At 59.6% G+C, this 26,071-nt stretch overlaps 2 protein-coding genes across 2 annotated transcripts; one reads left to right on the forward strand and one right to left on the reverse strand.

The window, feature by feature from the left end:
- Positions 1 to 2,851: 2,851 nt before the first annotated feature.
- On the forward strand, positions 2,852 to 7,496 carry ARSA (arylsulfatase A). The gene is made up of 9 exons (XM_032646610.1): positions 2,852 to 3,023; positions 3,343 to 3,595; positions 3,812 to 4,052; positions 4,133 to 4,351; positions 4,431 to 4,600; positions 4,923 to 5,047; positions 5,140 to 5,267; positions 5,512 to 5,614; positions 5,710 to 7,496. The coding sequence occupies exons 2-9, from the start codon at positions 3,378 to 3,380 to the stop codon at positions 6,027 to 6,029; spliced, it is 1,524 nt and encodes a 507-aa protein (XP_032502501.1). The 5' UTR covers positions 2,852 to 3,023; positions 3,343 to 3,377; the 3' UTR covers positions 6,030 to 7,496.
- A 5,898-nt stretch (positions 7,497 to 13,394) lies between these two features.
- MAPK8IP2 (mitogen-activated protein kinase 8 interacting protein 2) lies at positions 13,395 to 23,564 on the reverse strand. The gene is made up of 12 exons (XM_032646793.1): positions 23,421 to 23,564; positions 22,306 to 22,411; positions 20,705 to 20,977; positions 20,463 to 20,556; positions 19,170 to 20,369; positions 18,813 to 18,888; positions 18,511 to 18,683; positions 18,320 to 18,429; positions 17,582 to 17,686; positions 17,372 to 17,442; positions 14,593 to 14,691; positions 13,395 to 14,147 (listed from the first exon to the last, which is right to left on the reverse strand). The coding sequence occupies exons 1-12, from the start codon at positions 23,483 to 23,485 to the stop codon at positions 14,075 to 14,077; spliced, it is 2,445 nt and encodes an 814-aa protein (XP_032502684.1). The 5' UTR covers positions 23,486 to 23,564; the 3' UTR covers positions 13,395 to 14,074.
- Positions 23,565 to 26,071: the final 2,507 nt, after the last annotated feature.

A 26,071-nucleotide genomic window follows, 5' to 3' on the forward strand; every position in this document is an offset into this window, starting at 1 on the left:
AATGTCCAAGAAGTGGCATTCGCTCAGAGCCAGTGCCCAACAACCCCTCCGAGCCTGAGGTGTCCCTTCCCCTAGTGCATGGCCATCCTGGCCAAAGGCCATACCTCCCTGCAGCGGAGGCCAGGAAAAAGACTTAGTACAGCCTTGGGTGTTTCTGCCAGGTCTTTCCCTCTGACAGAGGGCTCCAGGTCTGTGAGTGACTCATGTCCAGAAACTGGAAGAGGAGCTGCGCTGTGAGTCACGTCTGGGCCGTGTTCCCGAGACCCAGGGTCTTTCCACCACCAGCCCCGCCTCCACTAGTGCTGACCCCTGCTTTTGTCCTGGAGGGTAACTCCACTGGCCAGGGAGCCAAAAATCTGAGGCCACGCCATTCTGCCTGACCATGATGGTGATAATACCTGCCTGGCCATGTGGCCTCTGCCACCCTAGCATCTTTTCATCCATTTCATTTGTGTCCCACCACGGCCAGCTCCCCAGAGCCTTGCAAGGGTGTGGCTGCTTCCCTTCCTTACTCCAAGGTCCACCTCAATGTCTCAGTGAGAGCATCTTCCAGGCCCTCACAGAGGACAGTTAGGGGACAACAGAGCAGGTCAAGCACAATACACTCCTGTCCCTCTCTGTCTTTGGATGCCTTTTTCTGTATTAAACCAAAGAGTTTCCAGCATCTTGGCTTCATTCACATGGGCTGTCATGAGCCCTGGTTTTAAGCACAGCACAAACAGTCAACACCATCCGAGCCCCTCAGATCCAGAACCTGTGCTCAGTCAGTCCCGCCTGACTTAGGATCATTTTCCTCCAATATCCAGGGGACAGGAATGATGGTTGCTGAGGGCAAAGTGGACGGAGCAGACCCAAAGGAGGAGGTGGAGGCCTGCACAGATGGTCTTCGGTGTCCTGGGTCCCCCCACATCCGCCAGTCCCAAGAACCACTGCAGAAGCCCTTCAGGTGGGCCAAGTGTTCTCCATGAAGCGGCTGGCCCACCCCACTCACCCCAGGCAGGCCCAGGAAATGGGAGGCCCTTCCTTGCCCTAGGTGCCCAAAGAGCAGGCACGCACCGCTCACAGGGCCCCTCTCCTAACTGTGGGTGTTAGTTCCAAATTAGCAATGCCCAGAGCCACTTCCGCAGCCTGGCAGGATGCCTCGCACCGGGGCTCTGTCCCAAGCTGACCCTCTTGCCGGCTCCCGCAGCAAAGCCAAGAAAGGCTCACATCTCCAAAAGACTCTGGCGCCCGCAGAGCGTGGCTTTGAACAAACACAGCTGGCAGCACATGCGCCCTCCCCCCACCCAGAGGTCAGGGCTGGGCTGGCTCTGCCGGCCCGTGTGCACACACCAGAACAGCCTCCAGAGACTGCAGGGGAAAGTGCCAGTCATTTGCATAACATCACAACCACAGGCCGGCTCTTCCAGAGAATCAGGGCAGGCCCTCCGCTGCCTGGGGTGGTTCCCAGCTTGCAGCAGAGAGGGAAGAAAGTGCTTTTGGTTGATTCCTTTTAAACTCCGATTCACAGCACCAACCAGCTGTGATAGTTCCAATTACAAGTTCAAAGATTTCTGGGCCACGGAAAAACTTTCTGTCCTGGCCACCCACCCCATACTGCTCCCACGCACCGGCCCAGAAACCACACTGGAATGTGACACCAAGGGGGTGGCTCACCGGAGCCCCTTCCGTTCCCCACGAGGCCAGCAGCAGCCGCAGGCCCAGCCGTGTCTCTGGGAGTCGCTACCCTTCCAATTTTCTACCCCACGCTGCCTCTCATCTTGAGCTTTCATCTCTCACCAGCAAAATACCAGCTCCCCAGCCAGGGCTGCAGTGGAAACTGTGTCTTGGCCCCCACCCCAGTGACCAGAGGCCTTTCAGGGGCCCTGTCCACTCTCCCACTGGCTCCAGGGTCAGTAACCACGGGAAGCCCTACCCAACCAGCAGCCCGCATCCTGCTCTTCCTGAGGTCCGACCTTGTGGGGGACCCTGAAGCCTGAGAGCTGCCCTGGGGAGGGCTGGGGGTGGGCGACGAATGTCCTAGGGGAGCTGCTGTGGGGAGGCGCTCTGGGGGAGTTACGTGGGGTCTTCAGCTGCACTAAGATACCCACCTAACCACCCCCTGGGGCGTTCTCTTACTTTGAAACAGCTAAACAAACTGCGGACCAAAAAGGTGAAGCCATTCGTCCGAAGCTGTGCAGTGATGGAGCCAGGACCGTCATCTCCGCTTTCGATGGGCCCTTCCCATTGGTGTAACCCGGACGCAGAGCAAACCCCATATGCCCCTCTACACAGCACACACACGCCCCACCTCGCACACCGCACATCACACACACACACATCACACACACACACACACCCTGACGCACAACAGACACACACATGAACGGAGGGGAAAGGGTTGGGAAGAAATTTTTATCTCCTGTTTCAAGAAAAACACCAAAAGTAGTGTTGAAGGAAAAGCCAGCAGCCCGCGGGCTCCACGGTTTTTGTTTCGATTCGCTCGTTCCACACTCTCCGGGTTCAGGCCCCTTAAGGAACACACCGCGCGCCGAGCGCGAACGCCGGCAACCCGCTTGCGAGCACCTCCCCCGCCGCCCCGCACGTGGCGCCAAATGCCTCGGGGGGCAAACCGGATCGGAGCGCGCGCGCACGACCGCGCCGCCCCCCGCCCAGGCCGTCCCCCGCCGCAGGATCGCGACCCCGCCCCCAACCCCGGTCAGAGAAGGCCTCGCCGCACCCCCGGGCCGGGCGCCCCCTGCCTGGCCCTGCGCCCCGCCCCTGCGGGGGTGGGGTGGGGTGGCCGCGCGGAAGTCACGGGGTCAGGGGGCGGGTCGCAGGGCGGGCCGGGGGCGGGACCGGGCCAGGCGGAAGCGCCAGCAGAGGGCACTGCTGCCCGCTCTTCCGCGTTCGCCCCTCCTCGGCCGTGAACTGCCTTCGTCCCGCTTCGTGCGGGTCAGCGTCCTGGGACTTCTGCCCCGATCACGAGCCTGGGCCTGGACCTTTACGTGAAGAGGGTCAGATCTCCGCCTAAGAATCTAAAGGTGTCCTGGCCCTTGAGGGTCCCCAGGGAGTTAGATCCCAGGCTACGGGCTCCTGCGTTCTGTTGAGGTCAAGGGTCTCAGGTGCCGAGTTCGCTGGGACTTAAGGAAAGGAGTTGTCTCAGGCGGGGTTAGGGGAGTATTTGGGTCTGAGGTCTCAGGGGAGGGTAGTGCCTGGGTCTGAGGTCTCAGGGGAGGGTAGTGCCTGGGTCTGGGGTATCAGAAGTTAGTGCCTGGGTCTGGGGTCTCAGGGGAGGGTAGTGCCTTGGGTCTGGGGTTCTGGGATAGAGCTTTCTGGAACCATTTTGCCTTCCCTCCCAAGGGTCTCTTGCTACAGGCCTGTCTGTGCCGGGTGCCATGGTGGCTCTGTGGACCCTCACTCTGGCCTTGGCTGCCGGCCTGGCTGCTACCAGCCCACCCAACATTGTGCTGATCTTTGCTGATGACCTGGGCTATGGGGACCTGGGCTCCTATGGACACCCCAGTTCCACCACCCCCAATCTGGACCAACTGGCCGCAGGGGGTCTGCGGTTCACGGACTTCTATGTGCCTGTGTCTCTGTGCACACCCTCCCGGTGAGCAAGGAGACCGGGAGCCCTCACCCCAAATGCCCACCCCTGCCCATCCAGTTCCTCCCAGATGCACTCTGGGTTGCAGAGGGAGGAAGAGGGTCTCCATCCCTCTGTGGAGAAGTTCGCGTCTCTTTGTTTTTGTCCTCTCCCTCCCCTTCTCCTTGTGTCCATCTCAGTCACTTTTGCTCCCTCTCACGGACTCTGTGACTTGTCCTATAGGGCTGCTCTCCTGACCGGCCGACTCCCAGTTCGGATGGGCCTGTACCCTGGCGTTCTGGAGCCCAGCTCCCGAGGGGGCCTGCCCCTGGAGGAGGTGACCCTGGCTGAGGTCCTGACTGCCCGAGGCTACCTCACAGGGATAGCTGGCAAATGGCACCTTGGGGTGGGGCCTGAGGGGGCCTTTCTGCCCCCCCACCATGGCTTCCATCGATTCCTGGGCATCCCATACTCCCATGACCAGGTAGGAACCACAGGGGTCCTCCCCCTTGACCCTACAGCCCCAGCCCACAGCCCAGACCTCTGAAGGAGCTGCTCCCCCAGGGCCCTTGCCAGAACCTGACCTGCTTCCCGCCGGCCACCCCCTGCGATGGCGGCTGCGACCAGGGCCTGGTCCCTGTCCCTCTGTTGGCCAACCTATCGGTGGAGGCACAGCCCCCTTGGCTTCCTGGACTTGAGGCCCGCTACGTGGCCTTCGCCCGTGACCTCATGGCGGATGCCCAGCGCCAGGGTCGCCCGTTCTTCCTGTACTACGCCTCCCATGTGAGTGATCGTGCCCCCCCCCCCAGCCCAGGGCTGCCTGTGACCTCTACCTGCTGCTAACTCCTGTCTCCATCCCCAGCACACCCACTACCCCCAGTTCAGTGGGCAGAGCTTTTTGGGGCACTCAGGCCGAGGGCCGTTTGGGGACTCCCTGATGGAGCTGGATGCGGCCGTGGGGGCCCTGATGACGGCTGTGGGGGACCTGGGGCTGCTCGGAGAGACACTGGTCTTCTTCACTGCAGACAACGGGTACTCTGGCAGGGGGCAGAGGATGCTGGTCGATCCCTCACAGGGCCCTAGGGTCTTCCCATCTTGACTGCTGGCCGAGGATGTAGTGGGATAAGGGGGTCTCGGGAGATGCTGGCCATATGTGGTGACACCAGGTGCATGTGTGTGGGAGGCTGGGGCCACGAGTACATGGAGGTGCTTATCTTGGTAGGACAGGGAGCGGACAGGCACATGCTGGCCTTTTCTGGGCAAAATGTGTAACTTAGGAGTCTGGGGCCGCGGTCACTGGGGCAGGCCAGAGACCCTGGGCCCCTCATCGCAGATAACCTCTCGGGTGTTGCAGACCTGAGACGATGCGGATGTCCCACGGCGGCTGCTCTGGCCTCCTGCGATGCGGAAAGGGAACCACTTTCGAGGGGGGCGTCCGAGAGCCTGCCTTGGCCTTCTGGCCAGGCCACATCGCTCCCGGTCAGTCTTCAGGCCTTCTCCTCCTGGACACTTGGCCCCACCTCCCCAACCTTGATCACAGATGGAGTGACTATACAGCCCTCTACCCGCAGGTGTGACCCATGAGCTAGCCAGCTCCCTGGACCTACTGCCCACCCTGGCAGCCCTGGCAGGGGCCCCGCTGCCCAATGTCACCTTGGATGGCGTTGACCTCAGCCCTCTGCTGCTGGGCACAGGCAAGGTAGGGCCCGTGACCTCATGACCCCTGCTCCCCCCAACCCCCCCCGGGCCCCCCCAACTTGCCCTCCCCGGGAGTGAGTATGGGGAGCACCTGAAGCCCCTGGGGCCAGGCAGACCCTCTGTTGAGCAGTGTCCAGGGGGTGCCGCCCCTGGGGCTCTCGGGTGGGCAGGGAGCCACTGCACAGCCAGGGCCCAACGCAGGGCTGAGGCTCCAGGTATGTGCAGACCCCCGACTTTGCCCCCAGAGCCCCCGGCAGACCCTCTTCTTCTACCCGGCCTACCCAGACGAGGTCCGAGGGGTCTTCGCTGTGCGAAGCGGCAAGTACAAGGCACACTTCTTCACCCAGGGTAACTGCCTCTCCCCAGCCCCGCCCACCCCTCGTAGCCCCAGAGCCTACCCCCCTCCGCCCCCACCCTGTGCACAGATGTGTCCCCCTCCCCAGGCTCTGTCCACAGCGACACCACTGCGGACCCTGCCTGCCATGCCTCTAGTCCTCTGACTGCCCATGAGCCCCCGCTGCTCTTTGACCTGTCTGAGGACCCTGGTGAGAACTACAACCTTCTGGGGGGTGTGGCTGAGGTCGCCCCAGAGGCGCTGCAGGCGCTGAAGCAACTTCAGCTGCTCAAGGCCCAGTTTGATGCTGCCATGACCTTCGGCCCCAGCCAGATAGCCCGGGGCGAGGACCCTGCCCTGCAGGTCTGCTGTCAGCCCAGCTGCACCCCCAGGCCATCCTGCTGCCACTGCCCTGAGCTCCAGCCCTGAGAGCACAGGCGGAGGCCAGCCCCAGGCCCCTCGCCCCACCCAGGCGTGTGATGGTTCTTTGCTGTGCTGCGGGTGTGGAGAGGTGGTTTGTACCTGAGCACGCTAATAACACCAGCTGACACTTGTAGGTGTGAGAATTCACATGATCCTTGTGATAGCCCTGAGATAGGTGTTGTTCTGCCCGTTACAAATGAGGAACCTGAGGCGTGGAGAGGTCCAGCAACTTGTCTGAGGTCACCCAGCCAGTGAGAGGTTGGCTCCGGAAGCTGTCCCCCTCCCCCTGGTGATTGCTTGTGTCAGTGCAGACAAGCGTGGTGGTGAGTGTGGGCACACCTGTTCACGGGGGCAAAACTAGGTGCTTTTATGTGCCAGGACGGGGTGAGGAGGGGGCGAGGGCATGGCGGGCAGCAGACCCCGAAGACGCGGAGTGCCCACAAGAGCCAGGTTTTCCCGGGGGAAGAAGCACAGGAACTGGACCGCCCTGGGTGTTAGAAACCTGTCTGAAGGAGGGGGAGGGGTTACACGGTCTACTGTGGTGAAGTGGGCTGGGGAGCCCTGCCAGCTCTGAGGAAGGCATGTCAGCAGCTCCAGAGGCTTCCCCTCGGTCCCCCAGTGCCCCTTCCAGAACTCTGCATTTCCTACCTGCACACACATTTCCAGTCTCCTGGCTTCGCCTCTGCCCCCATGGGAGCCATTCCCCACCGGCAAAGTGATCTCTCAAAAACAAGCAGATTGGGCTCCATTTGTGCTCAAAACTGCAGGCTTCCTGTCATGCTCAGAATAGAACCCAGACTCCTTGGAGTGGCCCGCCATGCCCCACCCCACAGCCCTCGTCCGTCAGCCCTGGCAACTGGCCGGGTTGCCCATCATCAGGGGAAGATGCTCATCTTTGACTCTGTCTGGCATCTTCTCTGCAGAGGGGCCTCCTGCCTGCCCACCCACTGGCATCTGCGTGGTGGCACGTAGCCCTCCTGGGGTCCCCTTGTGTGTGTACCGATCCAGGGCCACGTGCTCCTAGAGCGGCTGTCACACCCCACATGCTCCCTCAGCATTGGTTGAGTGAGAAGAGTGCTGTCTGGGGGCTCAGGGCCCCGAGTGGGTGTCCTGTCCTCATGGTAGACCAAACAGCCATCCCCGTCCTCCTCACGGTCCCCTCACTGTTTCACTGGTGGGCAGAGGCCCCGTGACCTCTGAGGTACAGGCTCTCCTAGTCCCAGGAGGCTAGTAGCCAGTCTGAGACAATCACAATCCAGTGATTGGTCCAAGAGAGGCGTGTGACCAAGGGTCCTGGTCAGTGAAAGGTCAGGGGCGCCTGCTTGAATCGCGGGGTCTCCTGCATCACTCATCCTCCAGGAGTGGTGAGGGCGGTGCCCTGACCAGACATCATGCATCCGCTAAACACGTGTCTCCAGCCATGTACCTCCAGAGCTCACAACGTAAGAAAATAAACCAGCCTATTTAAGCCAAGTGCTGCTGGCTTGTCTATCACTTGCAGCTGAAAGCAGTCTTGCTGGAATGATGTGTGAACGGGACATGTAGAGGGCATGTGTATGTGTGCGGGGTCCTCCTGAGCGAGCCTGTGGTGTCAGATACCGTGTGCTGAGGCCCCTTCTGTGTTCTCCATGTGACTCTCCCATCACTTCTAGTCTGGTTTGGGGGCGGCACTAGCCATGCCCCAAATCCTGCTGTATCTTGGAGCTGCCCCCATAGGGCAGTGGTTTCCTTGGGGGCCCCTTCAGCCACTGATGCTGACATAAGGAGGGCCCACGTGCACGTGTGGTCTGGGCATGCCCACCCCCTGCAGCCTGCAGCTTCTCTTCTAGGGGGCCTGCAGTCACCTCGAGGTGCCTTGGTTTCAGGATGAGAACAGAGAGGAATGGAAGCAGGTGCATGATCTCTGTATCACATCCAAAGGTCAAACCCTCCAGCAAGAATACGTGAATGCCAGCACTCAGGCCTAACGTGCAGGCGCCTTGTCCAGGTCTGTCGCCCAGCTGGGTGGTGAGCATCGCTTTATTAGTTCCACAGACCTTTACTTACCACCCAGAGCTGCGCTTAGGGCTGGGGCACAGATCGACAGAGGGGACTCACCCCTGCTCCTTTGGTGCTTAATGCCTAGCAAAGGAGATGACCATCAACCCTGTGCACTCAGACCAAATGGAGTTCAGTGTGGTAGAAACTCAACTTCCCAGGTTTCGGGGTGTGGGTATTGCCTGGGAACAAGGATCGGGAACCGTCAGGTGCTACAGAAGTTCTCTGTCTTGACTGGGGGTGGTGGAAACGTGGTGCACACATATATATAATGCACTTGAGCTACACACTTGAGTGTGTAGCTTGAGTGCCCTTTATGATGCCATGTATATTTTATACTTCGGTAGAAATAAAATATTAATCGTGATTGTGTCAACTGTATCTCGAGAAAACTGGAAGAAAAAAATTTGTCGTAAATACCACAAAGGAAGAGAGCTTGGTGCTACAAAAGTGCAACTGCGGGGCGGCGCGGGGCGGGGGTGCGGGAAATGATGGAACCAGTCAGGGCTGCTTCCCCGTCTGCTGAGACCTGACGCAAGGTTCTCCCCCTCCCCCTCCCCTTTCGGTCTCGCCGTGAGGCTCTGAGGGCAGAAAAGCTTGTTTCTCATCATTTTAGCTGCTTTAGTGCGATGCACCCTCTTTGTAGAGGCACCAGTATGCGCACGTGCTCTCCCGTGTGCGTGCACACCGCCCGCAAACGGGCCTGCATGCTCGACACAGACATGCACACGCTCACGCATATTCATACACACACTCACAGCCCCACGTGCTGTCTGCGACGTCCCTTCTCTGCTGCTGTTGATTTGAAAAGCAGCCCTTTTCCTGTGAGCCTGAGACCATCCACGCCCACCGAGTGGCTTCCTCAGGGATCCCAGCATCCTCTGGAAGGAGCCACGTGTGTTTGGAAGGAACAGAACGTTGTGCTGTGGGTGCTGTGGTTTCCCTCAGGAGGGAAGAAGAGATACCTGGACACGCCCCTCCTACCCCCCGTGACTGTGACTGTGAACCCCACATCTTACCTGTGGGTGTTGAACTCGACCCTGACCCTCATCACGGCTGGACACTGCCTGTGGGATGTCTGGAGAGTCCTGCCAGCTCCCTGACCCCAGGCCTGGTGTAGGCAGGGCTTGCTTCTTCTCTCTGCTCTCAGCCCGCAAACGAGCTGCTCTAAAGGGCAAGGGGTGTACACTCCTGGGGTGGTCCTCAACCAGTGGGGGTCAGGAGCCAGCAGGTAAGTGTTCCTGCTTCCCGTCCTTCGGGTATATGGTTCAGGGAAGAACTCTTATGCTTCTCAGAAGGGCAGCCAGCCTTAAGGATGGGCCTTACACTGGCTTTTGCTCCCTCCCTACCTCGTTCGTGCCCTCTCCTCACTACAGCACACAGTGGGGCTTTTACAAAACCAGCTGCCTGCCCCTCTGCCCTTGTATGTCCTCTTGCATGGAACTGAGCACAATGCCCAGAGATACAGCAGCCCTCAGGCAGTCATGAGGGCAAAGACCACACACTAAGCACACAGGACCAAGGGAAGGAGCCTGCTGTTTTCGACGTCACCTTCTAGAAGCCACACCAGCGTCCAGGCCTCCTGCGGCACAAGAAACGCCCTGATTTATTAGACTGTCTCCCTGGGCAGTTCTCTTAGAGCTGAATGCTCTGCATCCCACCTATCACACGAACCACTGTTGAAACATTCCCAGTGGCATCCAAAAAGAAGCGAGCTCTTGACATGCAGAATATAAAATCCAGGGTGTACATGTATTTCTTTTTACCTTATTGATTATATTTTTGAATCTATGATTATGTTTTTCTCCTTGCCACTCAAACATTTTAAATCATGAATTTCTTGGTCAGCAGTTTCATAACTAGAATCTGAGCTGAGACCACCATTCTTTATTTTATAATGATCTTAGCTACTGTGCCTTAAGCTTTTTTTTTTTTTTTTTTTTTTTTGCGGTACGCGGGCCTCTCACTGCTGTGGCCTCTCCCGTTGCGGAGCACAGGCTCCGGACGCGCAGGCTCAGCGGCCATGGCTCACGGGCCCAGCCGCTCCGCGGCATGTGGGATCTTCCCGGACCGGGGCACGAACCCGTGTCCCCTGCATCGGCAGGCGGACTCTCAACCACTGCGCCACCAGGGAAGCCTGTTTGCCTTAATCTTTTTGCCCTAAATTATTCCTTGATTCTCCCAATCTCTTTCTGGCCTCAAACAAAACAAAACAAAACTCATAGATAAGAAGGAAACTGGAAAAAAAATACACCAAAACATTAGCAATCGTCTTTAAGTTGAAAAGATACGCTCAGGGGAGTCCCACTCTTGGCCTGACAGCTGAACTCACCAAATCCTATGAGATTGGTATTTCCATTGTGGCCAAAATAACTTTTTATGTTTGGGGTTTTTTTGTTCTTTTTTTTAGATGTATTTATTATTTATTTTATTTTTGGCTGCATCAGGTCTTAGTTGCGGCACACGGGATCTTCGTTGAGGCATGTGGGCTCTTTCATTGTCGTGTGCAGGCTTCTCTCTAGTTGTGGCGTGCGGGTTTTTCTCTCTCTAGTTGTGGCGTGCAGGCTCCAGGGCGTGTGGGTTCTGTGGTTTGCGGCACGCAGGCTCCCTAGTTGAGGAGCACAAGCTCAGTAGTTGTGGCTCCCGGGCTTAGTTGCCCCGCAGCACTTGGGATCTTAGTTCCCTGAGCAGGGATCAAACCCTCGTCCCCTGCACTGTAAGGTGGATTCTTTACCACTGGACCACCAGGGAAGTCCCTATGTTTGGAATTAATGAATGTATCTGTAGTTTTTTTAGTTTTCTGTGGGTGTTTCTATTTGCATTCCGGGGTCCCTAATAGCAACATATAATGCTTGAAACAAGACATGTTCATTGCAGAGAAAAAAAGGAAGAGAAACTGTCAGCCCCACCTCCGGCAACAAAGACTGCAGTCTTTGTGCTTTCTTTCAGTCTTTTTCAGTGTAGTTTCTAGTGTAGATTCTGCATATTTATTTTTCCTTAATAGCATAACAAATATTTCTGTATTATTACTAAACGTTTGTAAGCACACTTTTTTTGTACCAGCCACTATTCCAATTAGGTGTATATACCTTAATACAGTTCACCCTACTGGTCAATATTTAGATTGTCTTTTATGTTTTCAACATTTTAAACAAGAACATGTACAATACAAAGCTTTTCATTTAGGATGCTCTCCTTGGCTGGATTTCCAGATGGCACAGTCCTGGCATTGGAGGCTTACTCACTCACCACTCAGGGCTCTGAGGGCCCCCAGCACGTGTGCCAGGCTCTGGGAGGACGGGGGCACTAGCAGACCCACAGTTGGCAGCCTCTGCCCAGGGCCCCCCTGCGTCCGGGAGGATAGGAGGTCACCCAGCCACATGCAGAGAAAGCTCAGTGTCCAGGGTGGAAATAATGGGGTGGAGGGAGGAGGGGCTGGAAAGGGGCAGCGACAGGGCAGGCTGAGGTCGCACAGGGAGCCACAGCAGAGTTAAGAGGGCGAGCGGCCTGCTCAGGTTTCTGTTTAAACAACCGTGTCTGGTTGCAGGAGCTGGTGGATTGCAGACACAGGTGGAGGTGGGAGCCTAGAGGAGGCTGCTTGACGCACAAAGATCCAGGCGGAGGCGGGGAGGCCGGGGGGGGGGGCAGGCTTGGGGTGGTGGGGGGTGGCGCTGACAGCAGGGGCAGTCTAGGGTGCCTCCACGCTTCCTGCTCAGGCAACTGGAAGAGACACAAAGCACAGATATAGAATGGGGCACACGGGGAAGAGGCTCACGTCAGTTCGAAGTGTCCGTGGCTCCCACCAGTTCTGTGTCTCTGCACCTCAGGGCCCTGGTTAGGGTCCCGCGTTTACCGAACTCCACCACACGCCTGGCCAGTGACTGGCAGAAGCAGCGCTCCTGGAGGGCACTGGTGTTGGTGAGGTAAGGCACAGCACAGAGCTGAACCACACGGTCTGCCGGGGGCAGGACTCTGGGGCCCTCAGCACAGGGAAGGCACCGAGGCCGCCGCGGGAGAGAGGAGGCCAGTAAGGGGACCCAGGACAGAGCCAGGGCGGGGTCTGGAGCGCAGCTGAGCCAGAGCAGACCATGAGCCAGCCCCGAGAAGGAACAGCTGGGGAGGTGAAGGAAGGTGCCCGGGCCGGTGCAGGAAAGGAGACCAGAGGCGGAAGGAAGGTGGACAGGTGTGGGAAGGACCCTACTGACAGGAAGCTGTTCCAGGTGAAGGATGCCCAAGCGTGTCCGGCTGCTGTCCCAAAGGGCCACCACAGGAAGGGAAAGGTATGGATGCAGAGACGTGAGGAGATGAGTTGGAGGGAGGGACTGAGCCCAACAGGGGCGGAGTGGGGGCCGGGCAAATGGAGCCTCCCCCGAGATGGGGGGTCAAATTTCCACCTGACAGAGAGTGAAGGGAACAGCGGGCGGGGTGCAGCCACAGGGACCTGAGAGTCACGCCCCCCAGGCTGCGGGGCAGAGGTGCGCGTCCAGGGGCTCTCTGCCTGCCTCGTTCTACTGTAATCAGGAAAGTTTTCTCGTAGATGTTCTGCTGCGTCGGTCTTCTTGCAGGGTCGGGGACCCGGCCTGCGCCGGGGCTACCCAAATGCCGAAGGGCGGCCACTTACCGATTCGTAACCCGTGACTATGTTCTCTGTTTGCCGGTTGCCCTTAAATTAATTTGAGTAGAGGTGTGTGATTTCTATAGACAGTGGTTTTCAAGCTTCATGTACTGAACTTGTCTACACTGGCCTTTCTCACTCTCATTTCTTAACCTTCACCTGTTGTCTTCCTGGAGCTGCTGGCATCCTGGGCTCGGGGGGTTAGGGCGGGGGGCAGGCCCACCCTCAGAAAGGCACTGACCACCATGCTGACCTCAGCACTTGAGAGCTGGGGCTCACTGGGGCCAGGGAAGCCCTTTCTCCAGGAGGTACCATCTGTAATCACCTAGGGCGTGTGACAGTCACCTCTTTTCTTCTGGCTTTCTGTGGAGAATTTTAAAAACACTAATCTTAAGATCTAAGCAGACTGGCGCCTGCTCTCTGTCTCACACACACACTCACAAGCGTCCAGGCCCACACATAAGCACGCACACACCTCCCGGCCTGGCGCTCCAGTGCAGCGGAAATGACACACGCTGCGTGACCTTTCTCTCTGGCCTCAGCTTCCTCGCTGGCCAAGCAAGTGTATTTGCAGAGCACCCGCTGCGCGCCGCACAGGGACACCAGCGTGATTTCAGAGAGCAGTGAAGGGGTCTCCGGATTCCATCACCCTGGGGTCTTGGTCCCCACTGCCATGGACAGTGCCTGGGCCCCTGGCCCCTTATCTGCTCCCCCCCACCCCAGAAACAGCCAAGGTCACACGAAGCAGAGAGTTTATTGAGGTGCTGGACTGCGGGGAGTGCTTGCAGCGGCATAGCAGATGCTGGTGTGGCCGGGGCCTGGGCCGGGGCCCCCTCCTCCTAGCAGCGTCTGGGGCTTGGGGTGACCACGACTCCTAGTCTCCCGCAGGGCCCTACTGGGGAACCCCTCCCTGCTTACCCCTGAGCTCCTCGTGGGGCACTATGGGGGGGGTCCCTCTCTTTGTCCCTATGGTGAGGATGGGATATGACCCCTTGATATTCACTATAAAAATTAAAATTCCTTTATAAATCACACGGGAAAAGCAAGAGGGGATCACCTGGGAGCTCCCTCCACACGCCCCTCCCAATTCTGACCCCAAAGTAAAGAGCAGAGGGCAAGAGTTTGCAGGCACAGAGGAGCAGAGACAGACAGGAGGAGAGAAGAGGGAGGCCAAGGGCAGGCCAGGGCGACACAGAGAGAACAGATCAGGGGTAGCGAAGGTGCAGGCTCCACGCTTCAGCAGCCCCTGGGGAGCAAGGAGGAGAGTTCCCAGCACAGCCCGGAGACTCGCCAGATGCTAGGTCCCATGTGCCCCCAGTCCAGTCCTTGCCAAAGTCGAGGTGGCCGCATGAGATGCCCCCAGCCCCAGCCGCTCCCGGAGCAGGAGAGCGGCGGGTGGCTACTCCAGGTAGATGTCCTCTGTGGGGCAGGCGTACTCCAGGTGCCGCTGGTAGTACTCCAGGAAGGCGCGGCTGGAGGAGAGAGCGGCCTCAGCCCCAGGCTCCCCAGGCCCGCCCACCTGGGCCAGCCCATGCCCCGCCCCCAGCTTCGTCCCTCAGCCCTCCTGGCCCGGCCCCATTTCCTTACGGTCTAACCTCAATGCTGCCTTCCCACCCCCAGCCCCGTGGTCAGTGTGCCCGTGCCGTTCCCACGCCCAGGACTCCCCTCCACGCTCCTGCCCCAAGCGTTCTGCCCACCACCTTCCCAACCCTCCACCACCACCACTGTCATCTGGCCTTCCCTCCCTTCCCCTCCCCTGTCTCCCCAAACTTCATCTCCATCCCTCCTCCCAGTCTGCTCACCGCCCCCCCTACCCGGGGAACCGCTGCACCGGTTCTGCATCCCCACTCCAGTCCCAGCCGTCACTCCACGCTGGCCCAGCCCTAATCCTGCAACCCACCCTCCGGACCCACTCACCCCACACTCTGGGCCACGGGCCTCATCGACTCCTGGGAGACGAAAACGTGGCAGGCAAAACGGCTCAGCAGCGGGTGTTTGGTGATGAAGCCAAAATAGCTGCGGGGAGAGCGGCGGTGAGCACACGGGACGCCCCCGGGTCCACCCCTCAGCCCCCAGGGATCGGGGAGAAGAGCCAGGGACAGAGGGCTCAGGGAGGGCGTGTGGGGCTGGGGAATGTGCGGGTCACATGATTTCAAGATTCGAGGCCCCTTTCTGGGTCCTCGTCAAAGCACAGCGCTGGGCATCTGTGAGAAGTTAGCGATCTATGCTCATCTGTCCACAAGGGTGTCCCACTGCATCTTCCTTCTCCCAAGACAGTGCCAGCTGCCTCTGTGCCCCCCACCCCCACCCAAAGCCTGCCCCTGGACCACAGAGCAAGGCCTCCCCGTCTTCTGGGCACCACATCTCAGCTGACTCTTCCCTGTCATGTCACCTGACACCCTGAGCCTGCCCAGTCCCACCTCTGGTCCTGCAAACCCACAGCTGTTTTCCGGGCTCTGATGTGGGGCTCGGCATGGGCCCTGACATGTAAAACAGTCTTTCTGAAGAAGCTTGTACCCTGGCTCTGTCGCCCCAGCTCTGTTCCACGTATGCCTTTCCTGAATCTGCCCTTCTTCTCATCAAGACATTAATAAAAATTGTTGTCCAGAGGGAGGAACTGCCAGAATCCTGCAGCAGGAGGGCTGAGACCCACCCCCCGACCGTGGCTAATGCAGCCCACGTCAGGTGGGATTAGGGTTTTGCGGTTCCACCAGATGGGAATCCACACGGCAGCATCATCGCTGGGACAACGTGCTCACGTTGGCCACGAACACGTCACGGCCTTATCTTGAATGCCACGCTCAGATGATCCCATTCACGGGGAGTGCCAGGCACCGTCCTCAGCAAAGCTCTTTATGTCATTAGCTCCCACAAACCTCACAATGGCCCTGCGCGCTGGGCCTCTAGATGAGGGCGTCGGAAACGCAGCCCGTCTGTGGCGCCCTGGGGGTGCTCTCAGCCACCCGTGATCTCACACGTCACATGCTCCCACCTTATCCGGACAGTGGGCCCAGCACGTGCCTAATCCAGCCCGCTTCACAGCGAGATGCCCGACATTGGCTCCTTGTGGCCCCTCACTGTGCGGACTGGGCTGAGCTCTGCAGTAACATGTACCAGGAAAGTCTGGGCCGGTTCCTGGCCATGGAACTGCATCCGGGTCAGCGTCTGGCCTGGACGCCTGAGCCTGTGGCACCCACAGTTTCCCTCTGCTGTCCTTCCTCTCTCAGGTGTGCCACCCTCAGCCCACTGTCCGTGTGGGCCACCGTGCACACTGGTCCTCATGGTGCCAGATCTGGCCTGCCGCCTGTTCTGAGCCCTGGCCCTCCACCCCTCAGAGCAGCATCTAAACTGTGATCCCATCAAACCACCTCCCTCTCAAGGGAGAAACCAAACTGGGCTCTGACCCGGCTGAGGGTGGACACCATCGCCCAGCCAGCAGACAGAGCGCCCCTCACTCTTACCACAAGTGTCCAGGTGACACACATGCCGGCCTCAGTATCTGTCACAAGCCTCAGCCCCAGCAGCAGTGTGTCCTTCCCACATCCTGCCTCCCCTGAGGACCTGAGGACCTGCTTCCTCAATACCACTGGGCCCTTCGGAGCCTCTGCTTGGCCCTGTCTGCGTCACAGGTTAGCTCCTCCTGTCGCTTCATCTAGGGCACTGGCATCCTGTGCGCAGGAGGCCGGCTGGGCAGGAAGGCTGTAGCCCTCCATCTGCTGGTTATGCTTCCCTTTCGCTCCCATCTCTTCTCTCTCTGCCTGGCTATCCTGTCTGCCCCACGGCCGAAGTTACCTACCGGCTCCGAACGTACCTCCCCCCAGGTCTCCTTTCCACACTCCAGACCACGTAGCAACGGCCACTTCACCCTCACTGCCTCTGGATTGAACACTGCATCGCCAGCCTGTGAGGCCCACTCACTCCAGGCCTCTTCTCTTGGCGCGTGGGTTACTAACTGCTCAACACCCAGGCCACCCTTGATTCTCTCTCCAGGTCAGCCTCTACATCCAATCAACTCAGGTCTTGCCTGCCCACCTCCTAAATGCCACTAGGTCACAGCACCTGGATAACCTCGGCAGCCACCTGGTCTCCTGCCAGCAGCACTTGGGTCCTTCCACTCTGCACAGCAGCCAGAGGCAGCCTGTCAACCTGACCGTGTCACCCCATGACCCCATCGCCAATGGGATTAAGCATAAGCTCCCTGGCATAGTCAAAAGGACACAGAGCTCCCTGGCATAGTCAAAAGGACACAGGTGCTCTTAGTGTCCCTCCAGCCTTACCCAGCTGCCCCCAAAGAGCCCCTAGTGCCCCTTGCCCACAGCCCTGGCTCAGCTGGCTCCCTGCCAAGAAGATCCACCCTGTCACCCACTTGCCTTTCAAGGTTTGTAGAGTGGTCTTCAGCCACCCCGCTAAGTCCCAGGAGAATTTGCCCGCCTCCCTGCAGGTCTGCTCACTGCAGCCCCATGCGCACGTCCACCAGAGTCCCACGAGTGCTTCGAGCACTCACTTGTCTGTGTGTCTGTCTCCCCACCCAGACCAGATGGGAGCCTGTCTGATCCAGGTGTCCTGGACCGAGAACAGAGTGGGCGCCATGTGGGGACTCAACTCCTGGAGCCAAGTGGGTGCGGGTGAGAGGGTGGGATGGTGAATGCGCAGCCCTCAGGGTTTGAGGGGACCAGGGGATGGGTGAGTCTCGTACCAGCTGTTGCGGGGGTGGCAGCCGCAGAACGAGATGTTCTTCATCTGGAAGAAGTGGCTGCAGTGCTGGAACTAGAGCAGAGGTGGCAGGAGAGGGCCACGTTAGAGCAGCCGAGGGCCACTCCGGCCACCCCTGCTGGACGCGCCTCAGTCTGACCCCCTTGCCTCACCCCTCCCACCGTCCCCTGTGCCTCAGGCCCCCACACCCCACCTCAGGTCCTCCACTTAGACTCAGCTTGACCCCCCGAAGAGAAATCTCAAGGTCACAGGAGGCAGGAGGACGCAGGTGGACGGTCAGTTTCCGGGCAGTGGCGATCTGCAGAAGAAGTTAGGGGAGAAAAGGGTCTCCAGGGCCTACGAGGGTATCTCTCCCTCTTGGCGGGACGCTGTCGATTAGGTTTGAAGACTCCTGGCAGCGATTCGGGAAGATGTGAGCGTGGCCTTGGCCTCTCCTCAGCCTCAGGACGGCCTGCCTCGTCTGCCTTCCGCCCCTCCCCAGGACTGCGGCCCCAGCAACCCCGGCCTGCTCACTGCCCGTCTCGTGCGCTGGACGCGGGCTCTCAGGCGCAGAGCCGTGCTGCTGCCCTGCTGCCCCACCCCCGCTCGCCCACAGGCCCAGCAGACGGGCCGGCCCTCACCGAGTGTCCACTGAGTGAATAACGAGTGTGCAAATAACTTCCAGGGAAGGGTCTGTGAGAGCTGGTCTTGCTTTTCAGACACGAATAGGATGGGCTGAAGGAGGGGGAGGGGCCGGCGGGAAGGTGACGGGGAACAGCTGCTGAGCGCTGCCCGAGGCCTGTCTGCCAGGCCTCTGAATAGGGGCTGGGGGGGGCCCGGGCCCTGAGGCCCCCAAGCATCCTGGAACCCTCCGTGGAAGAGGGCGGAGGCCTGGGGCCTCCAAGGGCTGTGCCAGCCTGCAGGGCTCAGGGGCCCCCACCTCCAGACTGACCTTCTGCATGGCTGCACACAGGATGCCATTGCCCTGGTGACAGGGCACCTCCACAGAGCCCAGGAACTGCACGTCAAAGCGCTCCACCCAGCAGGGACCCCGCTTGCTCCCTGGGAGATCACAGGGGCCTAGGTCAGGTGAGCAAGAGAGGACCTCGGATGACAAGACGCCCCTTGGGGAAGGGGCCTCACCCAGCAGGTCCTTGGCCGGGCCGGGCACCGCGTGGGCATAGAAGGCGGGGAAGACGCCACGCTCCCCCGTGCGCATGTTGAAGCCACGGAACCAGAAGTCGTCCTCCTCGGCCTCCACCAGGACCGGGTCGTCCACATCCAGCTCAAGCTCGTCGGGATGGCGGGGAATGAACCTGAGGTCAGGTCAGAGGTAGGAGGTCACGGGGGCAGGGGCAGGAACGGTTGGGTTGTGTCCACCAGTGTCCCATAGCGTCTGCAGGCTCAGATGGAGCGTCGCTAGCAGCGAGGGGGAGAAGCTGTACCTGAAGACAGCCCGATGGGTTTGCTCTCTCTCCTCGCCATTGACCAGGCAGGAAAAAAGGCCGAAAGACTCGGTGCCTGAGAGACAGAAACAAAAGAGACCAAGGCTCAGGGGAGGGGCAGGAAGAGAAATACTTGATGGCCCCGCGGAGCTCCCCTCCCCTCAACGGTCTGGTGTGGGTTGTCCTCAGTCACCGAGGGAGGGAGAAGTAGCTCACCGGGCGGGCACTGGAGACAGAGCAGCCTTCCCCAGGCAACTCCCCACCCCACCCTACCCTACGGGGGCCTGGGGGAAGCCCTGGGGCCAAGGAGCCAGCCTGCTCCCCCGGGGCCACCCCCTTTCCCCACCTCCCACTCACTGGAAGATCGGGAGGTGCTGTTGACAAAGACATTGAGGAACTTCTTGGAGAAGGTGAGGTCAGGGCTGTCCGGGGAGGCAGCCCCGGAGACCCGATCACGGCCCAGCAGTGCGGCTCCCGCCTCTTCCTCGCTGGCCTCGCCACCGCTGTCCCCGCTGTCCTCGCCCAGGCGCGCGCAGCGCCGCAGGCTCACCAGCTCCAGCTGCGTGTGCTCGTCCACCACCAGCGTGTACTTGACCGCATCGTACACCAGCGAGGCGTCCGGCGCCGTGGCGCCCGTGCCCCGGCCCCCGGGGGGCGCTGCCTCGGGCTCGGCTTCGTCCTCCTCCTCTTCATCCTCGTCGTCCTCCTCCGAGCAAGCGGCAGAGCAGGCGCGGCCCGGGCGGGCAGGGCGACCCGGAGCGGCCCACAGGGGCGTGATGGTGTCGCGCGTGGGGTTGCTGAGGAAGAGGCAGGGCCCGGGCTGCGCGGGGCCGGGCCGAGGGGCGGAGGGCTCGGGGGGCGGCGGCCCACACAGCGTCTCCATGTCCACCAGCTCCACGCCCGGCCCCGCCGCCGCCTCGGGAGCCTCGCCGGCGGGCGACGCACACTCCCCGGCAGGACGCGGCGCAGGAGACAGGCACTGGCCAGGGCAGCGGATGGGCGAGGAGCCCTCGGAGATCATGCGGCTCACGAGGTTGCTGAGCAGCCAGGGCGAGTCGGCGTCCTCGCTGAGGTCCGGCTCAGACTCGGACCCAGACTCGTACTCGCTGTTGGTGTCGTCGGGGCCCACGGGCAGGAAGGCGGGGCGGCGCGGGGGCTCGCACGGTGGCTCGGGCTCGGGCTCCGAGGCCGGCGATGAGGCCTCCTCGATGGAGTTGGTGAGGTGCGAGGAGCGGCCGCTGCTGCTGCCGCCGTCGTCGCTGCTCCGCTCCAGCTCTGTCTCTGAGATGGAGGAAATCATGCGCCCCAGGCGCGCGCCGCCCGCGTCCTCAGAGTCGGAGCCCGGCGACGACAGCTCCTGGCTGCTGCGCCGACCCCCGCGGCCTCCGCTGGAGCCGCTCCCCAGGTCGGCCTCGATGCCGGGATCCGAGGAGGGCGAGGCCCCACCTGGCGCCAGGGGCCTTGCGGGCTGGTTGCCTTCGGAGTCGCAACCCGGATGCACAGGTGACTGCGCCCCGCAGGGGCTTCTGTCCGTGGGCGGGAGGGGGGCGGGCGGCTCTGCGGAGCACGGGGTTGGGTCAGCCAGCCCACCTCCCCCACTCCTCCCTCCCTCGCCTCCGGCGTAACCCCGCCCACCACTGCCCAGCTCACCTCTGAGGGGCTCCTGGGCCGGTGGGCACAGCACTGTTTCCTGCCTGGAGGCTGGAGGCCCTGGAGCAAACCCTCCATTGTTGTTCAGGGAGTCCTGGGGAGGAGGGGAGGGGCGGGGGGAGGAGAGCAGCGCTGAGGAGGGGCCCCAGCTCTCAGGGGTAGGTGGGGGGACAGGCTGCCGCGGGGGACCAGTCCCGGATGCTGGGAACCACGGATAGCTGCGGGTCTGGGTGCCGGCTCACCTGGGCTCCCAGCGTCGTCAGGTGGAGCGTGGTGGGCCGGTGCTTGTGGGGCTCCTCCAGGGAGGGCGAGGGGATCAGGGGCTGCCGGGCGCGGGCTGCTGAGCCAGGGCCTCCCCCCTCAACCTCCCCCTCTGCTTCCTCCTCTTCCTCTTCCTCTTCCTCCTCGTCGTCCTCCTCCTCTTCATTGTCATCGATCATCTCAAACTCCTGGAAGTCATCCTGGAAGGAGCAGATGGGGTGCGGCTGCTCCGAACGCCCCAGGGAAAAGCTGTCCTGCAGGGAAGAAGGCCAGGGCAGAGCTGGGCCAGTGTGGGATGGTGACTTGGGTCCCAGGCGCCAGGAAAGGGGAAAGCAGGAAGCTATAAGTCAAGGGACAGATGCCTCCCTCCAGTTCTCTCTGCTCTCCACCAACAGAGCAGCTTTTTAAAAAATCTGCTTAAGATACATAAGGATCGCTACAGTTCTTGGTAAGTAAGAGCCCAAACTCCTAAGTCTGGGTGACAGAGATACTAAAAGTGGCCCCAACCCACCTGCCAGCCTCATCTCACCCTCAAACCCCGTCACATTTGACACCAGCACTTTTCCTTCATAGCATTTTAACACAACGCATAGAGTTTCGGGTCTGTCTCCCCCACCAAGCTGCAAGCCCCACCAGGACAGGACCGTGTCCATACTGGACACTGGTACAGCCCACCCCCAACCGAGAACAGGACCGGGCCCACAGTAAGAGCTCAGTAAATATCAAATGAATGCATGAAGTAAAGACAGCCAGCACCAGGCTTCACCAACCTCAGGGCCTCTGACCACTAATCCCTTACCAGCAATGCCTCTCCTCCATTCCCTCCAACCCCCCTCATCTGCCAGTTCCTTCTAGTCCTCCCTAAGGGCACGGTTGTGTGCCACTTCCACTGGAAAATCTCCCTGATGGCCTCAGTCTTGGGTGGGTTCCCATCGTCGCACCTTCTGCCCCCTCACTGGAATCCAGCCGTTGACACTCAGGCAGCCACTGCCTCTCTCATGTCTTTCTCCCCTACTAGGTTATAAGCTCCTGAGGGCAAGAGCCACACGTGTCCTGCTCTCCTCCCAGGCACCTGGAAGCCCCCAGCACTTGCCACATGGGAGTTGCTCAGAAATGTTCTTGAATGAAAACAAAAACGTAAAGAAATGGGGAGGAGGAGATGGGCAGGGGAGACTTCAGGGCTGGAGACATGAGGCAGACAGATGGAGGCCTGAGAGGTGGGGAAAGGGCAAAGGAGGAGATGAGGTGAGATGGCAGCTGGAAGGGGTTAGATCTTTCTGGGAAGTGAGCTGAACACAGAGGCACCAAAGCATAGACACATCTCCCCTCCCCCAAGCTAGCCAGCTGGTGGGGGTCAAGCGAGGACTGATGGGGAAGGTCCTCAGTGGACCTCTGTCGGAAAAAGAGAGGTCTGGTATCAAGGAAGACCCCGGGTCGAGAGGCCAAGGGAGAGGGGGCAATCAGAGGATTTCTTGTTTCAAGGCTGAGCTTAGACCCACCCTAAACCCCCACGAGACTGCGAAGCATAACCTAAGCGAGACTCCCCCTTGAGAGAGTTCTCTGCCCCCAGCCCCTTCCCCACCTTCTCGCAATGGTCCGAGTCGTAGCTGAGGCCCAGACCACAGTCATCGGTGATCTCAGACAGATCTTCATCATCAAATTCTTCCAGACTTATGTCCTGTGGAGGCCTGGAGAGGAGAGCAAGGACAGGGCTCCTGAAAGAGCCACCAACCCTGGACTCCCTGGCCAGGAACTGGTCCTAAGGAGGGGCCAAGAGAGACACCCCCCCCCCCAGCTTCTAGGCCCCGTGATCTCCAGAGCCCCCAACTCCCAGACCTGCATCCTGCCATTATCTTGGACCTCAAACTCTGCTCTCCAGCGGATTTCCCCCTCAATTTGAGCCACGACCAGCTCAGAAGAGGCACCTGTCCCCCAAACCCTCCTCCCGGCCCTCCTTCCGCAAAGAGCCAGCAGCCTCTCCCCCCTCTACCCTCAGCTCCAGGCCCCTCTGGGTCACAGGCTCAGCCTCAGGGGAGTCAGGCTGAGCGGAGAAGGGGGAGGGGGGGCTGAAGCTGCAGCAGCAGGAGGAGGGGGAGGGGTGAAGGCTGTTCCGGGAGCAGAATCTGGCCAGTTTGTCCCCCACTCCTGCGGAAGGCAGGCCTACACCCAGAGGTCCAGCCCTCTCCCCACCCTAGTCCCTTCCCCCAGGCCCCAGGCTTGATTTCGGCTCTCTCCCTCCCAGAGCCCTACAGACCAGGCCGGGCTTCCACCAGAGGCCCAACAAGGCCAGAAGGACACTGCCAAGCACAGAGCGTGTACTCAGCGTCCTGCGCAGGCAGCCCACCCCTAAGAGGCTCCGCCCACGACCCCTGAGGACCTCCACCTTAGAGGGGGGCGGCTGTTCAGGCTGGGTGCAGCCCTGGATCCCAGCAGGACTTTGGGGTTGGGGGCGGTCACTGGGGCTGGAGGACGGGCATAAGGGGAGGACAAAAATGGGGAGACCTGGAACCGAGGGGCGGGGGGCGAGGAGCCGGAACCACGGGCCTCAGGACCAGAGGGGGGGTCTGGGGCTTGGGCCCCCAAAAGCGACGAGGGGGGGGTTGGCAGGGTCGGGTCGGAGAAGTCTGGGGACTGGGTCAGAGGGGGTGCTTTACGAAGGGAAGGGCCTGCCGAGGCCCGGGGCGCCCAAGTGCGTACCTGCAGCCTGGCGGCGACAGCGAGTGAAAGGTGGAAAGAGAAAACATCTCCGCCCGATCCGCCATCTTCTCCGGGGAAAGGTCCGCCGACTGCGGCGGGGGAGGGGTGCCCGGAGCGACAGCCCCGCACGCCCTTCGTCGCTCCCTCCCGCCCGCCCTCAGCCCGCCCCAAGTCACCTCGTGACACGCCCTGCGACACCCCGCCGCCAGCACACCTCGACGCCAGGACACCGCGGCAGCGCGAGCCGGGGGGGAGGGGAGGAGGGGAGGACCTGGGAGGAGGGAGGATCCGGGGAGGAGGGGAGGAGGGCGGACCCGGGAGGAGGGCGAAGGGGACTGCGGGGAAGCTGGTTGGAGGAGACAAGATGGTTTGACTAAGAGGCTCGGGTTGGGGGAGAAGCGGGTTGCGGTTTGGTTTTTTCGGGGTGGGGGCAGGTGAGAAGCGGATTAGTGGGGATGGGGGATCAGTTCGTATGGTGAGAGTTTAAATGAGGAACTTGCTGTGGGGAAGTCGGTCCGCACACCTCTGGTTAACTGACTTTGGGTGTGGAGTGGATGGGACGGGGCCTGGTGGGGTGGTGGGTGCAGCCCCAGGAGCTGCGCTGGCGTCCCAAGGAATCAGAGGAGCTGGGGTCCCAAGCCTGGCTCTGAGTGAGTCAGACTGAGACTGGGCAGCTGGAGGAGCTGTCCACGTCTGGGTGCTGACCAGGGCTGGTCGGAGCTGTCCCACAAAGGGTGCTGATTGGGCCCACGGAGATTTCTCCCTAAAACGTGCTGACTGGGACTGGAGGAGCTGTTTCCCCGACGGGTGCTGATCAGTGCTGGGCAGAGGCAGCTGCCCAAGGAGTGCCGATCCGGGCTGGACTCACAAAGAGTTGTGACCCAAACTTCCCAGATTTCTTTTCTATCCCGAGTCTTGTCATCAAACCGATTAACTTGGACATTCACATAAATGACCCATCCAACACCCTTGACTCCTGATCAGGTCTGATGGTCTGTGATCCACTAATGGTACACCTAGTACAAAACACAAAATCGAATGGACTTACGTGGGAAAACTGAAATAGCAACACACTCTCAGCAATCCTCATGACAGATGAATCCTAAGACATCAGAGGATACTTTCTGACAATTTTCTCATAGATTAGAAAATAAATAAATGCAAACCTTCTATCTTTTACTCTACTCACATAGCACCGAAATCACAAACAAAATAAAAACGCCAATAGCTAAAACTGAAAAATGAAAAGCTTAAGAGGGACTTCCCTGGTGGTCCAGTGGGTAAGACTCTGTGCACCCAGTGCAGGGGGCTGGGGTTCGATCCCTGGTCAGGGAACTAGATCCCTCATGCCATAACTAAAGAGTTCACATTCTGCAGTGACGATCCTGCATGCTGCAGCTAAGGCCAGGCGCAGCCGAAATAAATAAATAAATATTTTTTAAAAGAAAGAAAAGCTTAAGAGCCACACCTTGTTGGGAATACTGTCAAAACCAGGAACTTCACCACCTCCTGATTCTTGATTTTAAGCCTCCAATTCTCTGATGATTGCCTCCTATTTTTCTCACTTTCTTATGGTATTACCATGACACTCACAATTCTTTGACTCCATAAGAAACTTATTCCAGGGAATTCCCTAGCGGTCCGGTGGTTAGGGCTCTGTGCTCTCACTGTCAAGGGCCCAGGTTCGATCCCTGATCAGGGAACTAAGAGCCCACCAGCTGCACAGCATGGCCAGGGGAGAAAAAATAAAGAAACTTATTCCAGGTACTATTGCTGTGTAGCAAATTACCACCAAATTTAGAGAATTAAGACGACCACTTTACTCTGCTTACAGTTTGGGGGTCATAAATTTGGGAAGGACTCCAATGGGAAGCTCTTGTCTGGGGTTTCTCATGCACTTTGGTTACAGCTGGAGGTAAGCTGGGCTAGATGTCGAAGATGGGGCTAGATGTCGAAGATGGCTCACTTGCAAAGTTGACAGTTGGTACTGTTGACTGGGAGCTCAGCTGGGGCTGTCAACCAGCACCTACACCTGACCTCTCCAGCATGGCAGTCTCAGGATAGTTGGACTTCTTACATAATGGCTTGCTTCTCCCGGAGTGACTGTACTAGGAGGGCCAGGGGTCAGCTGCATGGCCTTTTCTGATTTGGCCTTGGAAGTCATATGGCTTCCTATTGGTCAAAGTCACGATCCCATCCAGATTCACGAGAGCAGTCATAGATCCACCTCTTAATGGGATGAGTGTCAAAGAACTGGGGGTCCATGTTATAAACGCAACACAGATCTCCAATCCATTGACCCTCCCACTTCTTTTTTTAACATTCACTTTTTAAAAAATAAATTTGTTTATTTTATTTATTTATTTTTGGCTGCATTTGGTCTTCATTGCTGCGTGCGGGCTTTTCTCTAGTTGCGGCTAGTGAAGGCTACGCTTCAGTTGCGGTGCACAGCCTTCTCATTGTGGTGGCTTCTCTTGTTGCAGAGCACGAGCTATAGGAGCGTGGACTCAGTAGTTGTGGCTCCGCGGCTCATGGAATCTTCCCAGACCAGGGCTCAAACACGTGTCCCCTGCGTCGGCAGGCGGATTCTTAACCACTGCGCCACCAGGGAAGCCCGATCCTCCCACTTTTCTCATTGCCAGCTCAAGTTC

The sequence above is a fragment of the Phocoena sinus genome, chromosome 10, assembly GCF_008692025.1.
Source record: "Phocoena sinus isolate mPhoSin1 chromosome 10, mPhoSin1.pri, whole genome shotgun sequence".
NCBI lineage: Eukaryota > Metazoa > Chordata > Mammalia > Artiodactyla > Phocoenidae > Phocoena > Phocoena sinus.

Coding starts and splice junctions, on each gene's coding strand:
- ARSA (XM_032646610.1), top strand. CDS start 3,378: ATGGTGGCTCTGTGGACCCTCACTCTGGCCTTGGCTGCCGGCCTGGCT. Junction 4,053..4,132: donor TCCCATACTCCCATGACCAG/GTAGGAACCACA, acceptor CTGCTCCCCCAG/GGCCCTTGCCAGAACCTGAC. Junction 5,615..5,709: donor GGCACACTTCTTCACCCAGG/GTAACTGCCTCT, acceptor CCCCCTCCCCAG/GCTCTGTCCACAGCGACACC.
- MAPK8IP2 (XM_032646793.1), bottom strand. CDS start 23,485: ATGGCGGATCGGGCGGAGATGTTTTCTCTTTCCACCTTTCACTCGCTG. Junction 20,978..22,305: donor ACTCGGACCATTGCGAGAAG/GTGGGGAAGGGG, acceptor TCTTCCCTGCAG/GACAGCTTTTCCCTGGGGCG. Junction 14,148..14,592: donor CCCGTGGCCCAGAGTGTGGG/GTGAGTGGGTCC, acceptor TCTCTCCTCCAG/CCGCGCCTTCCTGGAGTACT.